Raw genomic sequence first — 16361 nt, 5'->3', positions numbered from 1 at the left:
AAAAAAAAAAAAAAAAAACCAAAAAAAACTCAACTCAAGGTTCTATTGCAGAGCCTTTCAGTTGAACTCAGATCATCTGTACATTACAACATCTATTCAATTCAATTCAATTCAATTTTATTTATATAGCGCCAAATCACAACAAGAGTCGCCTCAAGGAGCTTCATAGATACAGAGAAAAACCCAACAATCATATGACCCCCTATGAGCAGCACTTTGGCGACAGTGGGAAGGAAAAACTCCATTTTAACAGGAAGAAACCTCCGGCAGAACCAGGCTCAGGGAGGGGCGGGGCCATCTGCTGTGACCGGTTGGGGTGAGAGAAGGAAGACAGGATAAAGACATGCTGTGGAAGAGAGACAGAGGTTAATAACAGATATGATTCAATGCAGAGAGGTCTGTTAATACATAGTGAGTGAGAAAGGTGACTGGAAAGGAAAAACTCAATGCATCATGGGAATCCCCCGGCAGCCTACGTCTATTGCAGCATAACTAAGGGAGGATTCAGGGTCACCTGGTCCAGCCCTAACTATATGCTTTAGCAAAAAGGAAAGTTTGAAGCCTAATCTTAAAAGTAGAGATAGTGTCTGTCTCCTGAATCCAAACTGGAAGCTGGTTCCACAGAAGAGGGGCCTGAAAACTGAAGGCTCTGCCTCCCATTCTACTTTTAAATACTCTAGGAACAACAAGTAGGCCTGCAGAGCGAGAGCGAAGTGCTCTAATAGGGTGATATGGTACTACAAGGTCATTAAGATAAGATGGGGCCTGATTATTTAAGACCTTGTATGTGAGGAGCAGGATTTTGAATTCAACTCTGGACTTAACAGGAAGCCAAAACAGGAGAAATCTGCTCTCTCTTTCTAGTCCCTGTCAGGACTCTTGCTGCAGCATTTTGGATCAGCTGAAGGCTTTTCAGGGAGTTTTTAGGACTTCCTGATAATAATGAATTACAGTCGTCCAGCCTGGAAGTAATAAATGCATGAACTAGTTTTTCAGCGTCACTCTGAGACAGGATATTTCTAACTTTAGAGATGTTGCACAAATGGAAGAACGCAGTCTAACATATTTGTTTAATATGTGCGTTGAAGGACATGTCCTGGTCAAAAATGACTCCAAGGTTCCTCACAGCGTTACTGGAGGCCAAGGTAATGCCATCCAGAGTAAGAATCTGGTTAGATACCATATTTCTAAGCTTTTCAGGGCCGAGTACAATAACCTCAGTTTGATCTGAATTAAGAAGCAGAAAGTTAGCGGCCATCCAGGTCTTTATGTCTCTAAGACATTCCTGCAGTTTAACTCATTGGTGTGTGTTATCTGGCTTCATGGACAGATAGAGCTGGGTGTCATCTGCATAGCAGTGTAAATGTATGCTATGTCTTCTAATGATGCTGCCTAAGGGAAGCATGTATAATGTAAACAGAATTGGTCCTAGCACTGAACCAGTTCCGAAGTTATATTACCCGGCAAGCAGGCAACAGAAGAAAGGTTCAAGTGTGGAACCACCAGCTGAGGTCATTCTGTGTATATGTCAGGTATATAACACCCAGAGCCTACAGAAAGTAAATAACATTTAGCAACTTTGCCTGACCTAATAGCAGAGGACTTTGCACCCAGTGTAGACTTAGCATAACTCCAAAGCATTCAATAGACGGGGCAGACCCTAAAGTCATCAAAAGTCCAAATAAATTTGGGAGACAGTAGATGTTTGGAGAAGTATGAAAGAGGGTATTTGCGTTCGACACCAAAGACCATCTTAATTAGAACGCCACCAACAAAATAGTGTAAATAACAGCTGAGCCATGGAAAAAACTATAACAAACTGAAAGCTCTGAAAAACGATGAACCTTGACTTAAGATCTTTTGCTCGTTGTTGTGCTCCTGTGATTGGCATTCACTTTCTAACTTGTCTTAAATATTCTTCTCCTCTCTTTATGCGCTACTTTGTGTCTTCTGGTGGCTCTTTGCTGTTTTGGTATATTTGCTATGGATATTGTGTCTCTGATGACCAACATTCTGGCCCTGAAGCACCAAGAGGACATTGGGTCATCTGCCGAGTGTTCGAGTGATGATGAAGATGAGGAGGAGTGTGAAACTAGCCGTACAGGTGGGCTAGGTTAGTTTGCATTTGCTTGCTTTCTATGTGCTGTCACTCATCTGCAATAGAGGATCGAGGTATCCTTAAAGCATCACGCCCCCATGGTCAGTCAAAGTGTATCTTAATAAATGGCCAAGGTGGTAACAGTAAGCTAAGCCCAATTCCTCAGCAATACTTAATGTAAGAAAACTGGGTATTCAAATGTATTTGTACATTCAGAATCTTAATTTAGCACAGTGCTAATGTATCAAGGTCATGAGCTACACTTGCACATGGGGTTATACAAAGTAGTCAACATGGTCACCAATGTACATTCAATTGTTGTCTGCTAAGGGGGAAAATGAGGGTTAGTCCATGTCATCACCAGTATGCCGAGTTTGTATGATGGTGAACCATGTTCTCTGTACTGATGCTGAACTTATAACATCATGTTTGAGTCCATTGCTTCTGCCATTCATTGCTCTGTTGATTTTAAGTTTCAAACAGTACATTTGAACAGTTTTTGGTTTTAGATTTTGTGTTCAGCTAAAGTGTTGTCTAGTTTACATCAATGTATTTTAATTTTGGTTTCTATTTGTGCTTTCCCAGATTTAGAGGCTTGCATTGGTACATGTGCTAGAGAACAGATATCATTGAATTTCTGTGTACAGGTTTTTCTTTTTTTGGGTTACACTTTTGCTTTTAGGTGTACTTGTTATTCTGTCTTTTTTGTACCTAAATATTTAAAATAAACGACTAAATAAATAAAATGTTGCGATAACTTAACACTCAAATTGAAAGAGTTTGGGAATTTCCATATTTCAGTTTTTGTAGTGGACAGTTAACAGATATATTTTTGCTATGGCACAAAAGCATAGACACGTATTTCTTAGGTAGATAAAAAGTTGAAAGTTGTTAGTTTTAATATGATCACAGGAACATCCACCAGGTCACTCAGGAGTTGGGGTAAGCTACATCTTAGCCACACACCAAAAAGTATTTTCAGAAATGGAAAAGACGTTGCTTTTCAAGTAAAGTGCTTCTGTGATAAGATTTATTGTAACACTAAACCTGACTCTACCTTTAACACCCAAACAGGTCATCTGGTGGATGTAAATAGGTGGAGGTTCTGTGTCTCATTTACAGCACAATCGTCGATGCGAAGGTTGATTTTCACCCAAATAGTAAACGTAATGCCACCAAAGTGGAGCTATGGGTGTGAACTGCATGTTAAAACAGTCGAGATATCTATAAAATCACAAATGTTGGAGGTGATAGTGTGATAAAGAAACATTTACGCCGTTTCTTAAGTTCCCTTTAGGGAAATGGATATAGTGTGATTCCTAATCCGGAAAGATGATGTTCATCACAACATATGCCCTTACTGAAGGTCATTCCCAAATTTTTTCAGAGTATGTGAAATATTGTTGTTAAATGGGTTTAAAACGGTCAGGTCCAGGGTGAGATCCATGGGGATTTGTGAAGAAAGACAAAGACAGGGCCCCAGTCATCCAATCATATGTTTACACAGAAATTCACATCATTCTAACCCGGACATCACGTTGACGTTGACAGCTGCATGCTTTGATTTTACTTTTCTTTTGCTCCTTTTTCTAAGTCGATGCTTTTTTCTGGTTGTTTTGCATTTTTTAAAGTTTTGTTGCCAAGACTTCATTCCCGCCTTTTCGCCAGTTGTCTAAAAATGCATTTTTGTATTTTGGCCTCATCATGTGTGGCATGACGTTTTGGTGGGTGACAACTGTTTCCAGCTGTTAAAAAAAAAAGAAAAAAGAAAACACACACACATCACCTTATTATTTCAAAGCAGCTACAAAGGCAGAAAAAAGAAACTTTTCTTGCCATCAACGTTTTAATCCTGAACATACCGAGGTCCACACGAGACTGACGGCAGAACCAGTCTGCCGTCCTGCTTTGACTTCCTTTCTAAAGCTGCTTTACATTTGAACATGTTTTGGTGCTGATGGCAAAAAAGGACTTTTTGCCACAAATTCTGCTTTCTTCATTTTCTTTTCTTAAGCGATCATTGTTATCATGGTATGATAAACTCTAAAAATCATTGACTTCAGGAAGATCGTTTCTTGCATGTGTTTTGACTGATACCATGCGCCTGCAATTACACAAACTTGGTTGTTTTGTTTGCATTTCTGTTTACGTTGGAAGCCATTTTTTGTGGTTGCATCATCATCAATGGTCATCTTTCTCACTCAACGCAGTGTTTTTCTTCTTTTTCTTTCCTTTTCTTTTCTTCGTGTGGCTGTTGTCTGTCTGGTTTGTTTAGAGAATTTATCAAGTGATTCTGTTCTCTGTTGTAAATTTTCCGTTTTCCTTTTTTTCTTTCAGTTGATTTCATAAGATGGCAACTAAAAGGGCTTCTTAAATGGTTTTACTGCAAACTATTAAAAACCTTCAGTGTGCAAATAAGCAGGTTACATTTTTTCCATGAAAAAGGCCAACAACCAGTAACAAATATTGTGCTAATCCTTCATTTAAATCCTGTAAGATGCTAGCATCACTCACTGATGAGACTGCACTAGAGACAAACATAAACTTCTGACTCAACATGTCTAACTAGATCAAATCTGAGAAGCATTTTCAGTTAATTGTCCAGTTGTTCTTATGAAAAATGCCAAAAATGTTGCAACAATAATTGTTTTATCAAACAGGGTAGAGAAAAAATAACTTGGATCATATAATATTAGTTTGTGATTGCAGGGTTCGGCTAAAGATGCATTTACATTCTGTCATAGGGTTCCTTATTCTTCTCTAGTTTTTACTGAACTATACAGAATAAAATCTCTTTGACTCTTAAGTATTATTTAATAATATTAAATAAAATGTTAAATAGTGTTTTTGTACATACAACACATTTAGGAAAGTTTGGCTCAAAAATAGGTTGTACTTTAAGACCGTACATCCCAGCAAGTCTCGATGGGTTTTACCTTTGGAGACAGTATTTATCAATTTAAGCATTTCATTTTCTTCTGATGTTTTGATTATCTGGGGGATCTTGGCTGCATCAAACTTGCTTTTGGATATTTAGGCTCCTTCTTCTCTTTAATTTGATTATCACAAAGGTTTGTCAGTTATTACCAGGATGAAGTCGTCTTTGGCCTATGAACAGAAAAATATCTTTCCTTAGGGTAGTTGTTGCAGTATAATGTAGGATCTTTGGGAAATTCTCGTGGTCTTCAGATAACTGCTATTCTAGTGACTTTACTTTCTTATCCTGTGGCTCCACATGCAATGGATTTCACCCATAATCAACCAGTGTGATAAAAATGAAAGTAACAGATAAAAGCAAAGCCATAAATTTAACAATAATAATGATAATTTCCTTTTTTTAAAGGGTTCATTTTAAAGTAAATTATTATATAAGGGAGGGGTTTAGAGACTATATGCTGGATGTGCACTCAAACACAAATCACACACAGAAAGGTGTTGACCATTTTCTGAAGCGTGACTCATGATAATATTTTTTTTTTGACTTCCTACAACCTCTGACATTGTTTATTTAGTTCAGGCTAATCAGAGATTTGCCATCTTATGGAATTCATGTCGAATTCAATTTTGACCTACATGGAAAAACATGTAGTTATAATACTGACTCATATATCAGATGACACTACAGGTTTAAAGCTGATATCCTTATTTTTTTGTATCATCAAATGATAATCATTTCTATTTATGAGAATTGTAGAATAAGTTACAATTATATATGTTTAAATGCTGCAATTATTCAATGACGATAGGATGTTTCTGAACGTAAAACGATATGTAGAAGTGAAAGACATAAATGTCATCAGATGACATATTACACTATATCATTGTTTATTTTGTGCAAATTGAGCTAAAATGCAGAAGCAGCGTGTGAAAATGAAGTATTCCTTCAACAGAAGATGGGAACAAAGGTCTCGAATCGGCCCAGCGTAACGCCACAACTCCTCACTGAAAGGCTGTGCCAAGAGATTTATAATAATAACAATAATAATGGATTGCTTTTACAAAGCGCTTTTCGGGGCCCTCAAAGCGCTTCACAATTGCAGTATTTATTCACTCTCACATTCACACACTATTTATGTATAAACTAATGTTTAAAAACTTCAATGGGCCAGAATTCCTCCATCACAATATGAGAGACTGATAAAGCTGCACAGGAAGTTGTTACTGAAGGTGTATTGAATCACTGGGTGTACTTTTTTCACACACTGCTTCTGCACTTTGCTTAGTTTTTGATAACTAATAGCACAGTATAATATGTCACGTTTTGTTGTGCATCTGACTTTAAATAATTTTAGAATCTACTGAGGACCGTATGATGATATATGGGGATAATTCAGAACAGACCTACGATATTAATGTCTTGATATATCAAACCTTAAAACGGAAACATATTGTACTTTCTGTTTCACTGTAGTTATATTGATACAGGACAACAAACATTCTGACACTACAAAAACTATATCCCAATTAAAACAAGTGGTTTCGTTCATTAAATAAATAAAGTTTTAAACCAAGATTGCAGTCATAAAACTGTAAATGTTACTATTCTCAATAGTAACATTTACAGTTTTATGCTTTATTAAGGTTTAAAGTAACAGTTTCTAGGATTTTTGTTTCAAGTCTCTAGAAGTAACACAACTGTAACTAAACCTTAAGCTCACTGATGAAACGATTGCTTTTATATTTGCGGCAGTACAATCTGTCTGTCAAAAGCAACACAACTAGAAAGAAGCAAATAAGTTACTGCTGACGCTAATGTAAACCAAAGAGTTCCTACTGCTGCGTCTTCATCTTGAAAACATTAAAGCAGGGAAACATGAGCTGACTTTTCATAGAAAAGAGAACACAGTTGACCTCCGCTAAGAACGAGCTCCTGGCCACAGGAAGGAGAATCTCCCTTTTAACAGGAAGAAACCTCCGGCAGAACCAGGCTCACAGAGGGGCGGGGCCATCTGCCCCAACTGATTTTGGGTGAGGGGAGGAAGACGGGAAAGAACACATCCTGTGGAAGAGAGACAGAGATTAATAATAACAAATGAATAAAGTCTTGTATAAACCCACAGTGAATAAGAAAGAGTGACTAACCCTAACAGTGAAGTGTCTGTCTCCTGGATCCAAACTGGAAGCTGGTTCCACAGAAGAGGGGCCTGAAAACTGAAGGCTCTGCCTCCCATTCTACTTTTAAATACTCTAGGAACAACAAGTCAACTTTCATTATGCTCTACAGTTTAAACTCACAGTGAGTGCAGCAAAAAGTCGTGATGGAAGAAGACAAGTTATGCATAGTGTTTTGTTCATATATTGATTTACCATCCTCATCAGGTCTGGGTCACAGAGGCACCAGTCTAATCAGAGATTCCCAGACCTTACATTCTTGGCCCAAGCCAGCTGTCAGACATAATCTCACCACCCTATCGTCTCAATAGAAAATGAATGAAACAGCTCAACAAGGAGTAGGAAGCATGCTAGTCAGATGCCTGGACCACGTCAACCGGCTCTTGCTTTAATGAAAAGGAGCTGTGTTTGCTTGAATGACCACACCTTTCAACATGCTTCTCGCGCTTCTATAAAAGGCCAGATTCCCTTTGGAAGAAATCCTTTTCTGCCACATGTGCCCACAGTTGCATTCTTTCAGTCACAGCTGGTGGACATAGGTGCGAGTGTAACATGAATCTGTTCTAAATCAAAAACCGTGCAAAAGCCTGGCTCTCTCTGCACAGCTGTCTGCTACAGTGTCCACATAAGCACAGATGCTCTTTCTTCCCCCCCTCATGAAGCTAACCAAGACATATTTGAAGTCCTCCACTCGAGGCAGAATTCCTAAACTAGACTGAGGAATTCACCTGTTTTCTCACGAGAACATTTGGAGTGCTGACCCAGCATGGACCAAAGTTGTCCAAGTTGCTACTTTAAGATCCTTGTTTGATCTAATAAGATAAGTTTTGGCTTGGCAGCAATTTATCCCAAACTCCCCCTCTGGAGAACACCTTTGCAACATGCACAGTCTAATGGATATCAGCTTTATACTTGTCTTTTAAATTCTAATGAAATGCATTCCACATTTAATAAAACATTATTAATGTATGTTTTATGTTACTTGTTTCTGTTTCTCACACACTGCTGTTAGTTCAACGTGAGCTGTGTCCCAATTGCATACTCTATACAACTATTTTCTTTGGTGATTGGAGGGGTGGGGCTATTGGGATTGTTTAAAGTGACAAACTCGTCATGTGAGTTTGCGTCCTGGATACATTGGACGTTGAATGAACAGACATCGGGGAACTGCTAATGGCTTTCCAAAGTTGCAGCTTGGCTGTGTGCAACCTTGCAGCACACGTTTCTTTTCAGTGTAAACTCCTGTTTAAACTTCACTGGTTATGAGATTGGGACACAGCGTCTGTCTCCTGTTCTTCTAACATCGGTCAGTCCTACCTGCGCCCAGTTTGCTGTGTCGTTTCTTTTCTACTTTCCCTAAATGCAACTTACTTTAAGCATGCATCAACATCCTGCAGTACAACTAAAACGAAACCAAAGGAGAGTTCTAATAACAACCCATTTTCAGCCAGTACCATCGCTCTCCGATGTACACCCAGACTGCACGGCCGGTTCATGTTTAAAAACTAACATTACAAATAGATTTGTCATCAAGAAACACACGAGAGAGGAGCCCGTCGTCCAGTCGAGCACCTTTCTCAGCAGTGTCTGTTTTCTATTGTGTGCATCTGGTTGTAGTGTGTGCAAAATTTTAAATGGCTTCGTTCTTCCATCTTAACATTTTTCATTTGATAGTTTTTAACTGGTCATATTTTTGGTAGTTTATCCAATTGGTTTTGAATATGTTTTTGGCTTTACAAGTCTGTTTTCTATTCTTTTATGGTTTTTCTTTTTGAAATCAGATAATACATAAATTACTATTTTGTGAACAATTTCCATATAATTTAACTTTTTGGGCTTTGGAACTCCTTCACAGCGACTAGCTTGTGTGTTTTACTTTCAGCACTAAGCTCTCCTAAGTCACAATGAAAGCAACATTCAAAAGATGGCAAAAAAGTCCGACTTGTTTGAACCTGTTCAGAAACTCACAAATTAGTAGGTGAAGCAGTTCCACATCCACTTGTCACATTTCTTCCATTTTTCAGATTTTTTACAATCTTTTTTCACAAAAAAGAGGGAAAAAAAAGAAAGAAAGAATATTTTGACTGTAATGAAACAAACAAACAAACAAACGAATGAATTGCATGGCTAAGAAGTTGCAGTTTAGGGTTTGTGAGACATGTCAGTGTTAGAGTTTTTCTGTTCTTTTCTGTAGATGGGCATGTATATTGCTCATTGTTTGTATATCCCCATCCCTTCCTTACAGCCCAAAGCTCTAATGCCGCCCGACCGCTTCGTACTGCCTTTACATGGACATGGCAACTGACTTACACTGTCACCCTCATCATCCTCATTTCCTATGTAATATGTTCGTAGGTCCCAATCCCTCTTCACCCTTTCCCTTGTCTTTAGAGATTTTACAATATAAAGTCATCCATCCATTCTAAAGAACATATGTCAAATTAAGCAAAAACTATAACATGAATAGATTTTAGGTGTCACTGAAGTCTCTTGCAATGAAAAAAAGATACACAGATTTTTTTGTACAAAACAACTTATTTACCAGGAAAAAACAAAAGATAAAAAACAGTATTATGGTGTTTATTTTTTATGTTATGTGGTGTGGTTGTATGTGTTGTTGCCTCCCTGTACCGTCACGTTTTAAGATAGAACACAATCTACAATGGATAAAAATGACCTTTAACAGTGGCTATCCAACAGTCTTACCCAACTTTTCCTTTGTAAATTCTTTTCCTCATGCCTAACTCACGTGGGCAATTTGTTGATGTAAGTTGACGATATCCAGTCTGTACGTTTTCTCCTTGCACTGATTTTCAAAGATGCAGTTTGTAAAATGTGAGGCTTTTCCCAATGTTTCATTTTAGGTGTGTCAGACTACTGGCAAGGTGACATTTTACATTAATATACTCGGAATTAGCTGCTTTCTTCCATCCGTATTAGTAGCTTACTGGCTCTTTCAAATTTCCCACGTGTGGCATTAATAAAGGTTATCCTATCTTAGTCATTTTAAAGAGTTTATTCGTTTCTTATTCTGCATTACAGTATCGATCAGCTGTTATGCCGGCACTTGCTCTCAGAAACCTTTCGATATATATCCTTTAGGGATATAAGTAAATTAAACTATGACAACAGCCTTTTATATGTAGCCATATTGGATTGTTATTTTGATGCCCCGTAAAAGCCACTTATACTTGTTAACATGCAACACACACACACACACACACACACACACACACACACACACACACACTTAGTCTAACTGACATAACATGACGTGACATGAAAGACTGCCTTTCATTAACGGTTTAGGCTCACACCAGTTTGTTTGATGAAGTAAAACCCTTCAGATATCTTAAACAAAAAGTAACAAGCCTGTTTTGAAAATGTGGAAAGTGTTCAGAAATGTTTCAGAGGAATAAATACTCAAGTACAGTAACAAAATGGTATACTTTATTACTTCTCACGTCTGGATAGAGTCAAAGCATTAGGTTCACATTAGTGTAAATTTCCCTTTTTGGTTAATATCCTCGCGGTTGTAGAATACTTTCATGCAGAATAAGCGTTAATAAATTTAAAATGACTTTTAAAATGCAGGTATTGTACTACTACTCATCCAAAGAAATAACTGATTAGTGGTGAATATGTGTATGTAATATATATACAGTAGTAACACTTTTTAGAAGCTAATGATCTTAAGGACAGGTTTTGGTTTTAAAATCTTGCAAACTGCATCTCTTAACCCTGGATATGTTTTATAGAAATGATCATCTTAAATTTTGTGCTTGTGGATGTTGTGTTTGTGATTATTTGTGAGTTGCATACTTGCTGCTTTTAGTTGACATCTAATTTGGTATGTGCATCAACAACTGTATACAGGTGCTCTACTGCATGGAGACTTTTTATGTCAGTGTAACAGTCGCATTTTCGATGTTTACTCCGACTGTTGCCAGCTTTAGATTACAGACTATGATAAGTACATCAAACTCTTTTATACAAAGTGTAAAATATTATCAGTCCTATTTTTGTACAAATTCAATTCTGCAAATGTTGGGATGCTGTATGAAATGTAACTACAAACAGAATGCAATGATTTGCAACAACAACAATGAAAAACAAACAAACAAACAGTTTAAACTGGCATTTTCCTTCTTCTTTCTAATACTAACACCTCAGGTTAGTTTAAATACCTCAGGTCTGCTCACTGATCCTCACCCCACTTTGTAGCCGAGCTTCATCAGCTCGTTCTTGAAAATTGGTACACCATGTCAAAACGTGCAAGGTGTGTGGTCACTGACTTGTTGAAATAAGCAAGACTTCCTGTAATAAATATTGCCTGGTTGATGCCATACCTTGTAAACATGTTTACAGTGCGAGTAACCAATGCCAATGCCTGCACAATCACAAATGCTGGCTTTTAGCTGTGCTTGATAACAAGCTAGATGGCCTCTCTCTCCAAAAAGAACTGTTAAGCAGTCAGGCCAGAGCACAGTTTTCCACTTTGCATTTATTTCAAATGAGTGTGGGCCCAAGACAGTCATTTACATACACAGTCATATGTTACTTGATAACCTGATTAGGTGTTTTTGTTTCGTTTTTTGTTGTTGTTCAACAACTTTTCCAATCTTGAAGTGCATGAAATTCAAAGTGAATATTTTAATATACTATAAATAATTTGCAAATCATTGTACTGTGTTTTTATTTAGATTTTTCAGCCTTTCCCAATGTTTTCAGGAGGAAATATAGTGGCATCATCTGTTTTATCAAAATTATTTTTATTGCATGTGCGATAAAATGATTTTGGCTTGATATATCAGTTTACCTTACTTTCTTTAGGAAAAAACTGTATCTTATAAAACGACTCAACTAAATATGATTTAAGTAATTTGCATTTAGCACAATTTAGCATGACAAAATGTAATGGATTACATCTGAGGACCGGAGAGTTTGTTAAATGTGGTTAGTAAGTAGGGATGGGTATCGTTTAGGTTTTATCCGATACCGGTGCTTAAACAGTGCTCGAATCGGTGCTTAAACAATGGAAAAAACACAAACTTTGTCCAAAAACCTCTCATGTTCAGCTGTTTCCCTCTTTTTCTTTGGTCATTTTAGCCTTTTTGGCCAGGGTGAAGGGAGTATCTGCCATCAAACAAGAAGACAGCCGCATGTAGCTATGATGATGTTTGCTAGTTCACCTTACATGCATTAATGTAATAACGTGGTTAGCCTACTCAACGTAAATTACACACCAACAACATTAAGCTACTCACGCAGAGAAGAACGGCTGCTGCTGCATCATCATCCTCATCATTTCTGCTACACTGGCAGGGCTAGGGGCCAGGACTCTCCTCTTCGGATTCTTGGGAGATGTTGCTAACTCCGGGTCTGATAACAGGCACCACACCCGCACTCAAGCTATCAAATACGGCGCATTTCTCGGCTTTTAACAAAACGCTATACATCGCCAGGTGTTTCATCAGATTCGAGGTGTTACCTCCTTTGCACAGTATCACCTTAAAGCACTTGTTGCAGGGTGCTGAGTCGGCATCGTTTGCTGTGAAGTACAGCCAGACTTTGACCGCTTCGCCTTGGGCATTTTTAATCTGTAGCTCTGCTCTAAAAGAACGTACGTACCTGGGCCTGCCTACTACGCTTGCAAAGGTAAAATGATTGGCTAGAATCTAAAGTGTGTGACGTCTCAGGGAAAAAAAAGCACCGAAATAAAGCACCGAAATGTGCGCTGCTTTTTGGTCTGGTTACTACCGTTTATGTCAGAACCGGTGCCATCATGGCACCGGATACCGGTACCCATCCCTATTAGTAAGTGGATCATTTCTCTCCATTGACAGAAATCACCTTTGAGGACACATTATTAACGGTATCTTCTATGTATATGCGTCAAACAGCACCTACCTGCTCTTGTTGCAGAAATAACTTGTTCTTCAGTTTGTTAAACAAAGATAGATAAGTCATGCATTTTTACTTCCTTTGGAACTTAGAGCAGGATTCAAAGATAAATGTGCATCACTTTTGACTGATTTATTAGAAACCGATATGCCAAGTCATGATCATTGATTTGAGATGAGGTGTTGTGAGTCCAGGTGTGTCAAATGCATTGCACTGTCTTAATAAAACGTTGCCCTCTAACGTGTCTACATGTGTGTCTCTAACCCCAGGAGATGAGTTAGTCGTCAAAATACTTGAGGATCCATTAGTGCACCCCTCTGTAGCTCCTTGTACACCCTTCATTCCCACTCCCTCAACCCACCACCCACTCCTCACCATTTTGAGACCACCAAAGAGTCCCTGTCCAAGGCCACTGAGGCGGGGCTACCTTGCTTGTCGGACCGAGGCAGCGATGATTGTGATGATGATGGCTTGGTGATATCGGGGTATGGCTCTGGGAAAGCGTTCAAGTCTAAGCTGCCACCCTACTGATGATGAAGATTTTTACTCAACCTTCTTCTTGGTAACAGATAAGACCTTGTCCACGTCAGGCTTTCAAGGTGACTACAAAGCAAATGCAACCAAGACTTTTATACGTAACAAACCTTCCATCTCCAGACGCAGTAGGACTACCACTATCGCCATAGCACGAACCGCCGACCAGAGCCGCACCACCACCACCTCTGCCTCCACCGCAACCCTCCAAACAGCCAGCTGGCAAAACGAATAACCGCGAGCTAAAACCCCGGCCCGACCTAGCGTTGCTTCCATTGCCCACATCCTTTGAGGTAGACAGCACCAAGCTGAGGGGCCCATTAATAACCTCCCCAATGTTCCGTAATATACCCACAGCACTTCCCACAGAGCCAGGCGTCAGGCGAGTTCCAGGGCCCTCGGAAGTGGTCCGCGAATCTAGCAGCACCACCGGGATGGTCATCGGAATAGTGGCGGCCGCTGCCCTGTGCATCCTCATCCTTCTATATGCCATGTATAAGTACAGGAACAGGGATGAAGGCTCCTACCAGGTGGACGAGAGCAGGAACTACATAACCAACTCGGCTGTGCAGAGCAATGGCGCTGTCATGAAGGACAAACAGCAAAGCTTGAAAGGCAGCAACAAGAGACAGAAAAACAAGGATAAGGAGTATTATGTGTGACTGTGAGACTTTCGTGTACACGAGAGAGCGAAGAAAGAGAGCACTAAGAGAACTTTTACTTATCAGTTTCCTCGTGAGGAGCTATGACAAATGATGGTATAATATGGAACTTGAAAATTCTTATACTGTGCTGAGTAGTTGAACTGATGATATGTACTGTAACATAAAGCACACTTACTATTAAGCAAAAGCTTAATGACAAGGTTAAATAGCAACTTTAGAGACCTTACTCTTCTATCTGGTCAGAGACATTATTGGTAGAGAAATACTTCACAGCATCATTCTCCTAAGTGACTTTTAGAGCTACGTGATCCTTGGCATTAAACAATTTTTTGTGAAATTGTTAATTACAAAAGGCTCATAAAATTACACCTTTTCAGCATGTAAACAACATAGTGCTTAACAAGAGGGGGTCAGGCACACAATGGTTGTAAAAATAAAGGACTCTTGTATCAAAATATTACCAATTTTTATGGTTTATAAATAAGTGCTGTGTCTTAACTATTTTTGCTCCAGGCTAATGAGAAACCAACAAAAGAACAGCAAGAAAAGAAAATGATTTCTGTGTATAAACTAATGGAGAGGGCATACCTCAGAACACAATTATTCTCATTGTCTGGCTGACACAGTGAAGCTTTGTGGAGAGAGCTTGCCAGTTCTCTCGGTAAGAAACACGTGATTGTAAAATGCATGCCATCCTGATTCATATGGTATAGCACAAGTCCAGTATGCAGTGTTCAACTTGGACCACGTTCTCTTTAATGCACAAGCCAAAACGTCATCATTAGATTGGGACTTGCCCTGAGCCCCTGAAAACTGCTGAAAAATCTGCAAAAGAAAAAGGTCTAATATCGACGCATAGCTAGTGGTGGTCTTCTCTCTTTGCAAAATTGTGTGTTGGTTCATTGCGTATCATTCTCTTTTTTATGGAGGTGTCAGGAAGAAGACAAATGCAGTACTACAACACTGTTAACAAATGTGTATACAGAAATAAATCTAATGTTGAAAGTGTGAATTCTATCTGCTATCGCAGTCAACTGTGTCAAAAAAGAAGAAATTTGTTTACATATTTTATTACATGCTATCTGTTGTACTTTGTAGGTAGTAAATTGTACATATACCATGACAGTTGTAATTTTTAGTACCACTATTGTACAGACTAAACACATGGTTTATCAACAGATTTCATGAGAAATTTATTAACTGTTATTAATTTACATGGAGAAAGACTCTAACGAGAATGTGAAGAATCATATTGCTATTCATAAAGAATAAAATGTATTGTTAGCCTAGAAATCTAAAAAGAGATGTTTCTAAAGTTGCATGAATATTTAATTACTGTCCGACAAATACAACGTGCCCTTTCTTCTGTACCATGACTTTCTTGTTCTGGGTGACAGTACTGATTTGTTTAGTTTCATTTTAAGTTTTTTGGAGAGAACAACATCAGATTTATGACAAAGAGACAACAAAAGAATGGGCCTTCAAAGTTTGGAAAGACAAATTCTGTGGGACCATAAATCATTGCTCAATTGTCCTTTTATGTTTCCATTACCTGTCATTGTCATTAAGTCACCAGGTGCAGTCTTTTTCTTAGAAATCACATTTTTGTCACAATTGTTACTTTTCATAACCTTTTTCCATCAGTTTGATAACAAATAAAACTTTTTTTCTTCAGACGTTATACTGTACTCGTTGGGTAAATATGGTTAGTCTTCACTGTCGTTAGTCTTCACTAAAATACTGTACCGTTTTGACATTTACCACAAATCTCATCACAGAATCAGGCATACTATTTCTTAGAGGAAAACAGTTTAAAAACTATAAAAACTTTTAGCTTTTCTCCTCAAATGAAAGCTGAAGGCTCTGCCTCTACTTTCAAATGTCTTACGAACCACAAGTAAACTGTTCTGTGGGGCTAATACAGCACTATTCCTCTTAGACAAGGCCTTGTATGGGTGATGTACACGCTCTCTTTCTAGTCCCTGTCAGGACTCTTGCTGCAGCATTTTGGATTAGCTGAAGGCTTTTCAGGGAGTTTTTAGGACTTC

At 38.5% G+C, this 16361-nt stretch overlaps 1 protein-coding gene across 8 annotated transcripts in view; it reads left to right on the top strand.

Annotated features, from left to right (window-relative positions):
- Window positions 1-15987, top strand: part of nrxn3a (neurexin 3a) — a 209377-nt gene extending 193390 nt beyond the window's left edge. For 3 of the 8 annotated variants that reach the window (XM_085440780.1, XM_085440779.1, XM_085440777.1), the window contains 2 exons: window positions 2026-2113; window positions 14006-15987. In XM_085440780.1, coding sequence (XP_085296906.1) covers window positions 2026-2113; window positions 14006-14310 — 393 coding nt within the window. In that variant the 3' untranslated portion in view covers window positions 14311-15987. The other 5 variants (XR_014916650.1, XR_014916648.1, XR_014916649.1 and 2 more) reach the window with 4 other exon arrangements.
- The last annotated feature ends 374 nt before the right edge of the window (window positions 15988-16361 follow it).

The sequence above is a fragment of the Copadichromis virginalis genome, linkage group LG19 (assembly GCF_057382275.1).
Source record: "Copadichromis virginalis isolate Kocher_CV1m ecotype Utaka linkage group LG19, C_Virginalis_male_GT1.1, whole genome shotgun sequence".
In the NCBI taxonomy this organism is placed as follows: Eukaryota; Metazoa; Chordata; class Actinopteri; order Cichliformes; family Cichlidae; genus Copadichromis; species Copadichromis virginalis.
Note: the sequence above shows the minus strand (reverse complement) of the source record. Positions and strands in the feature narration are given on the sequence as shown.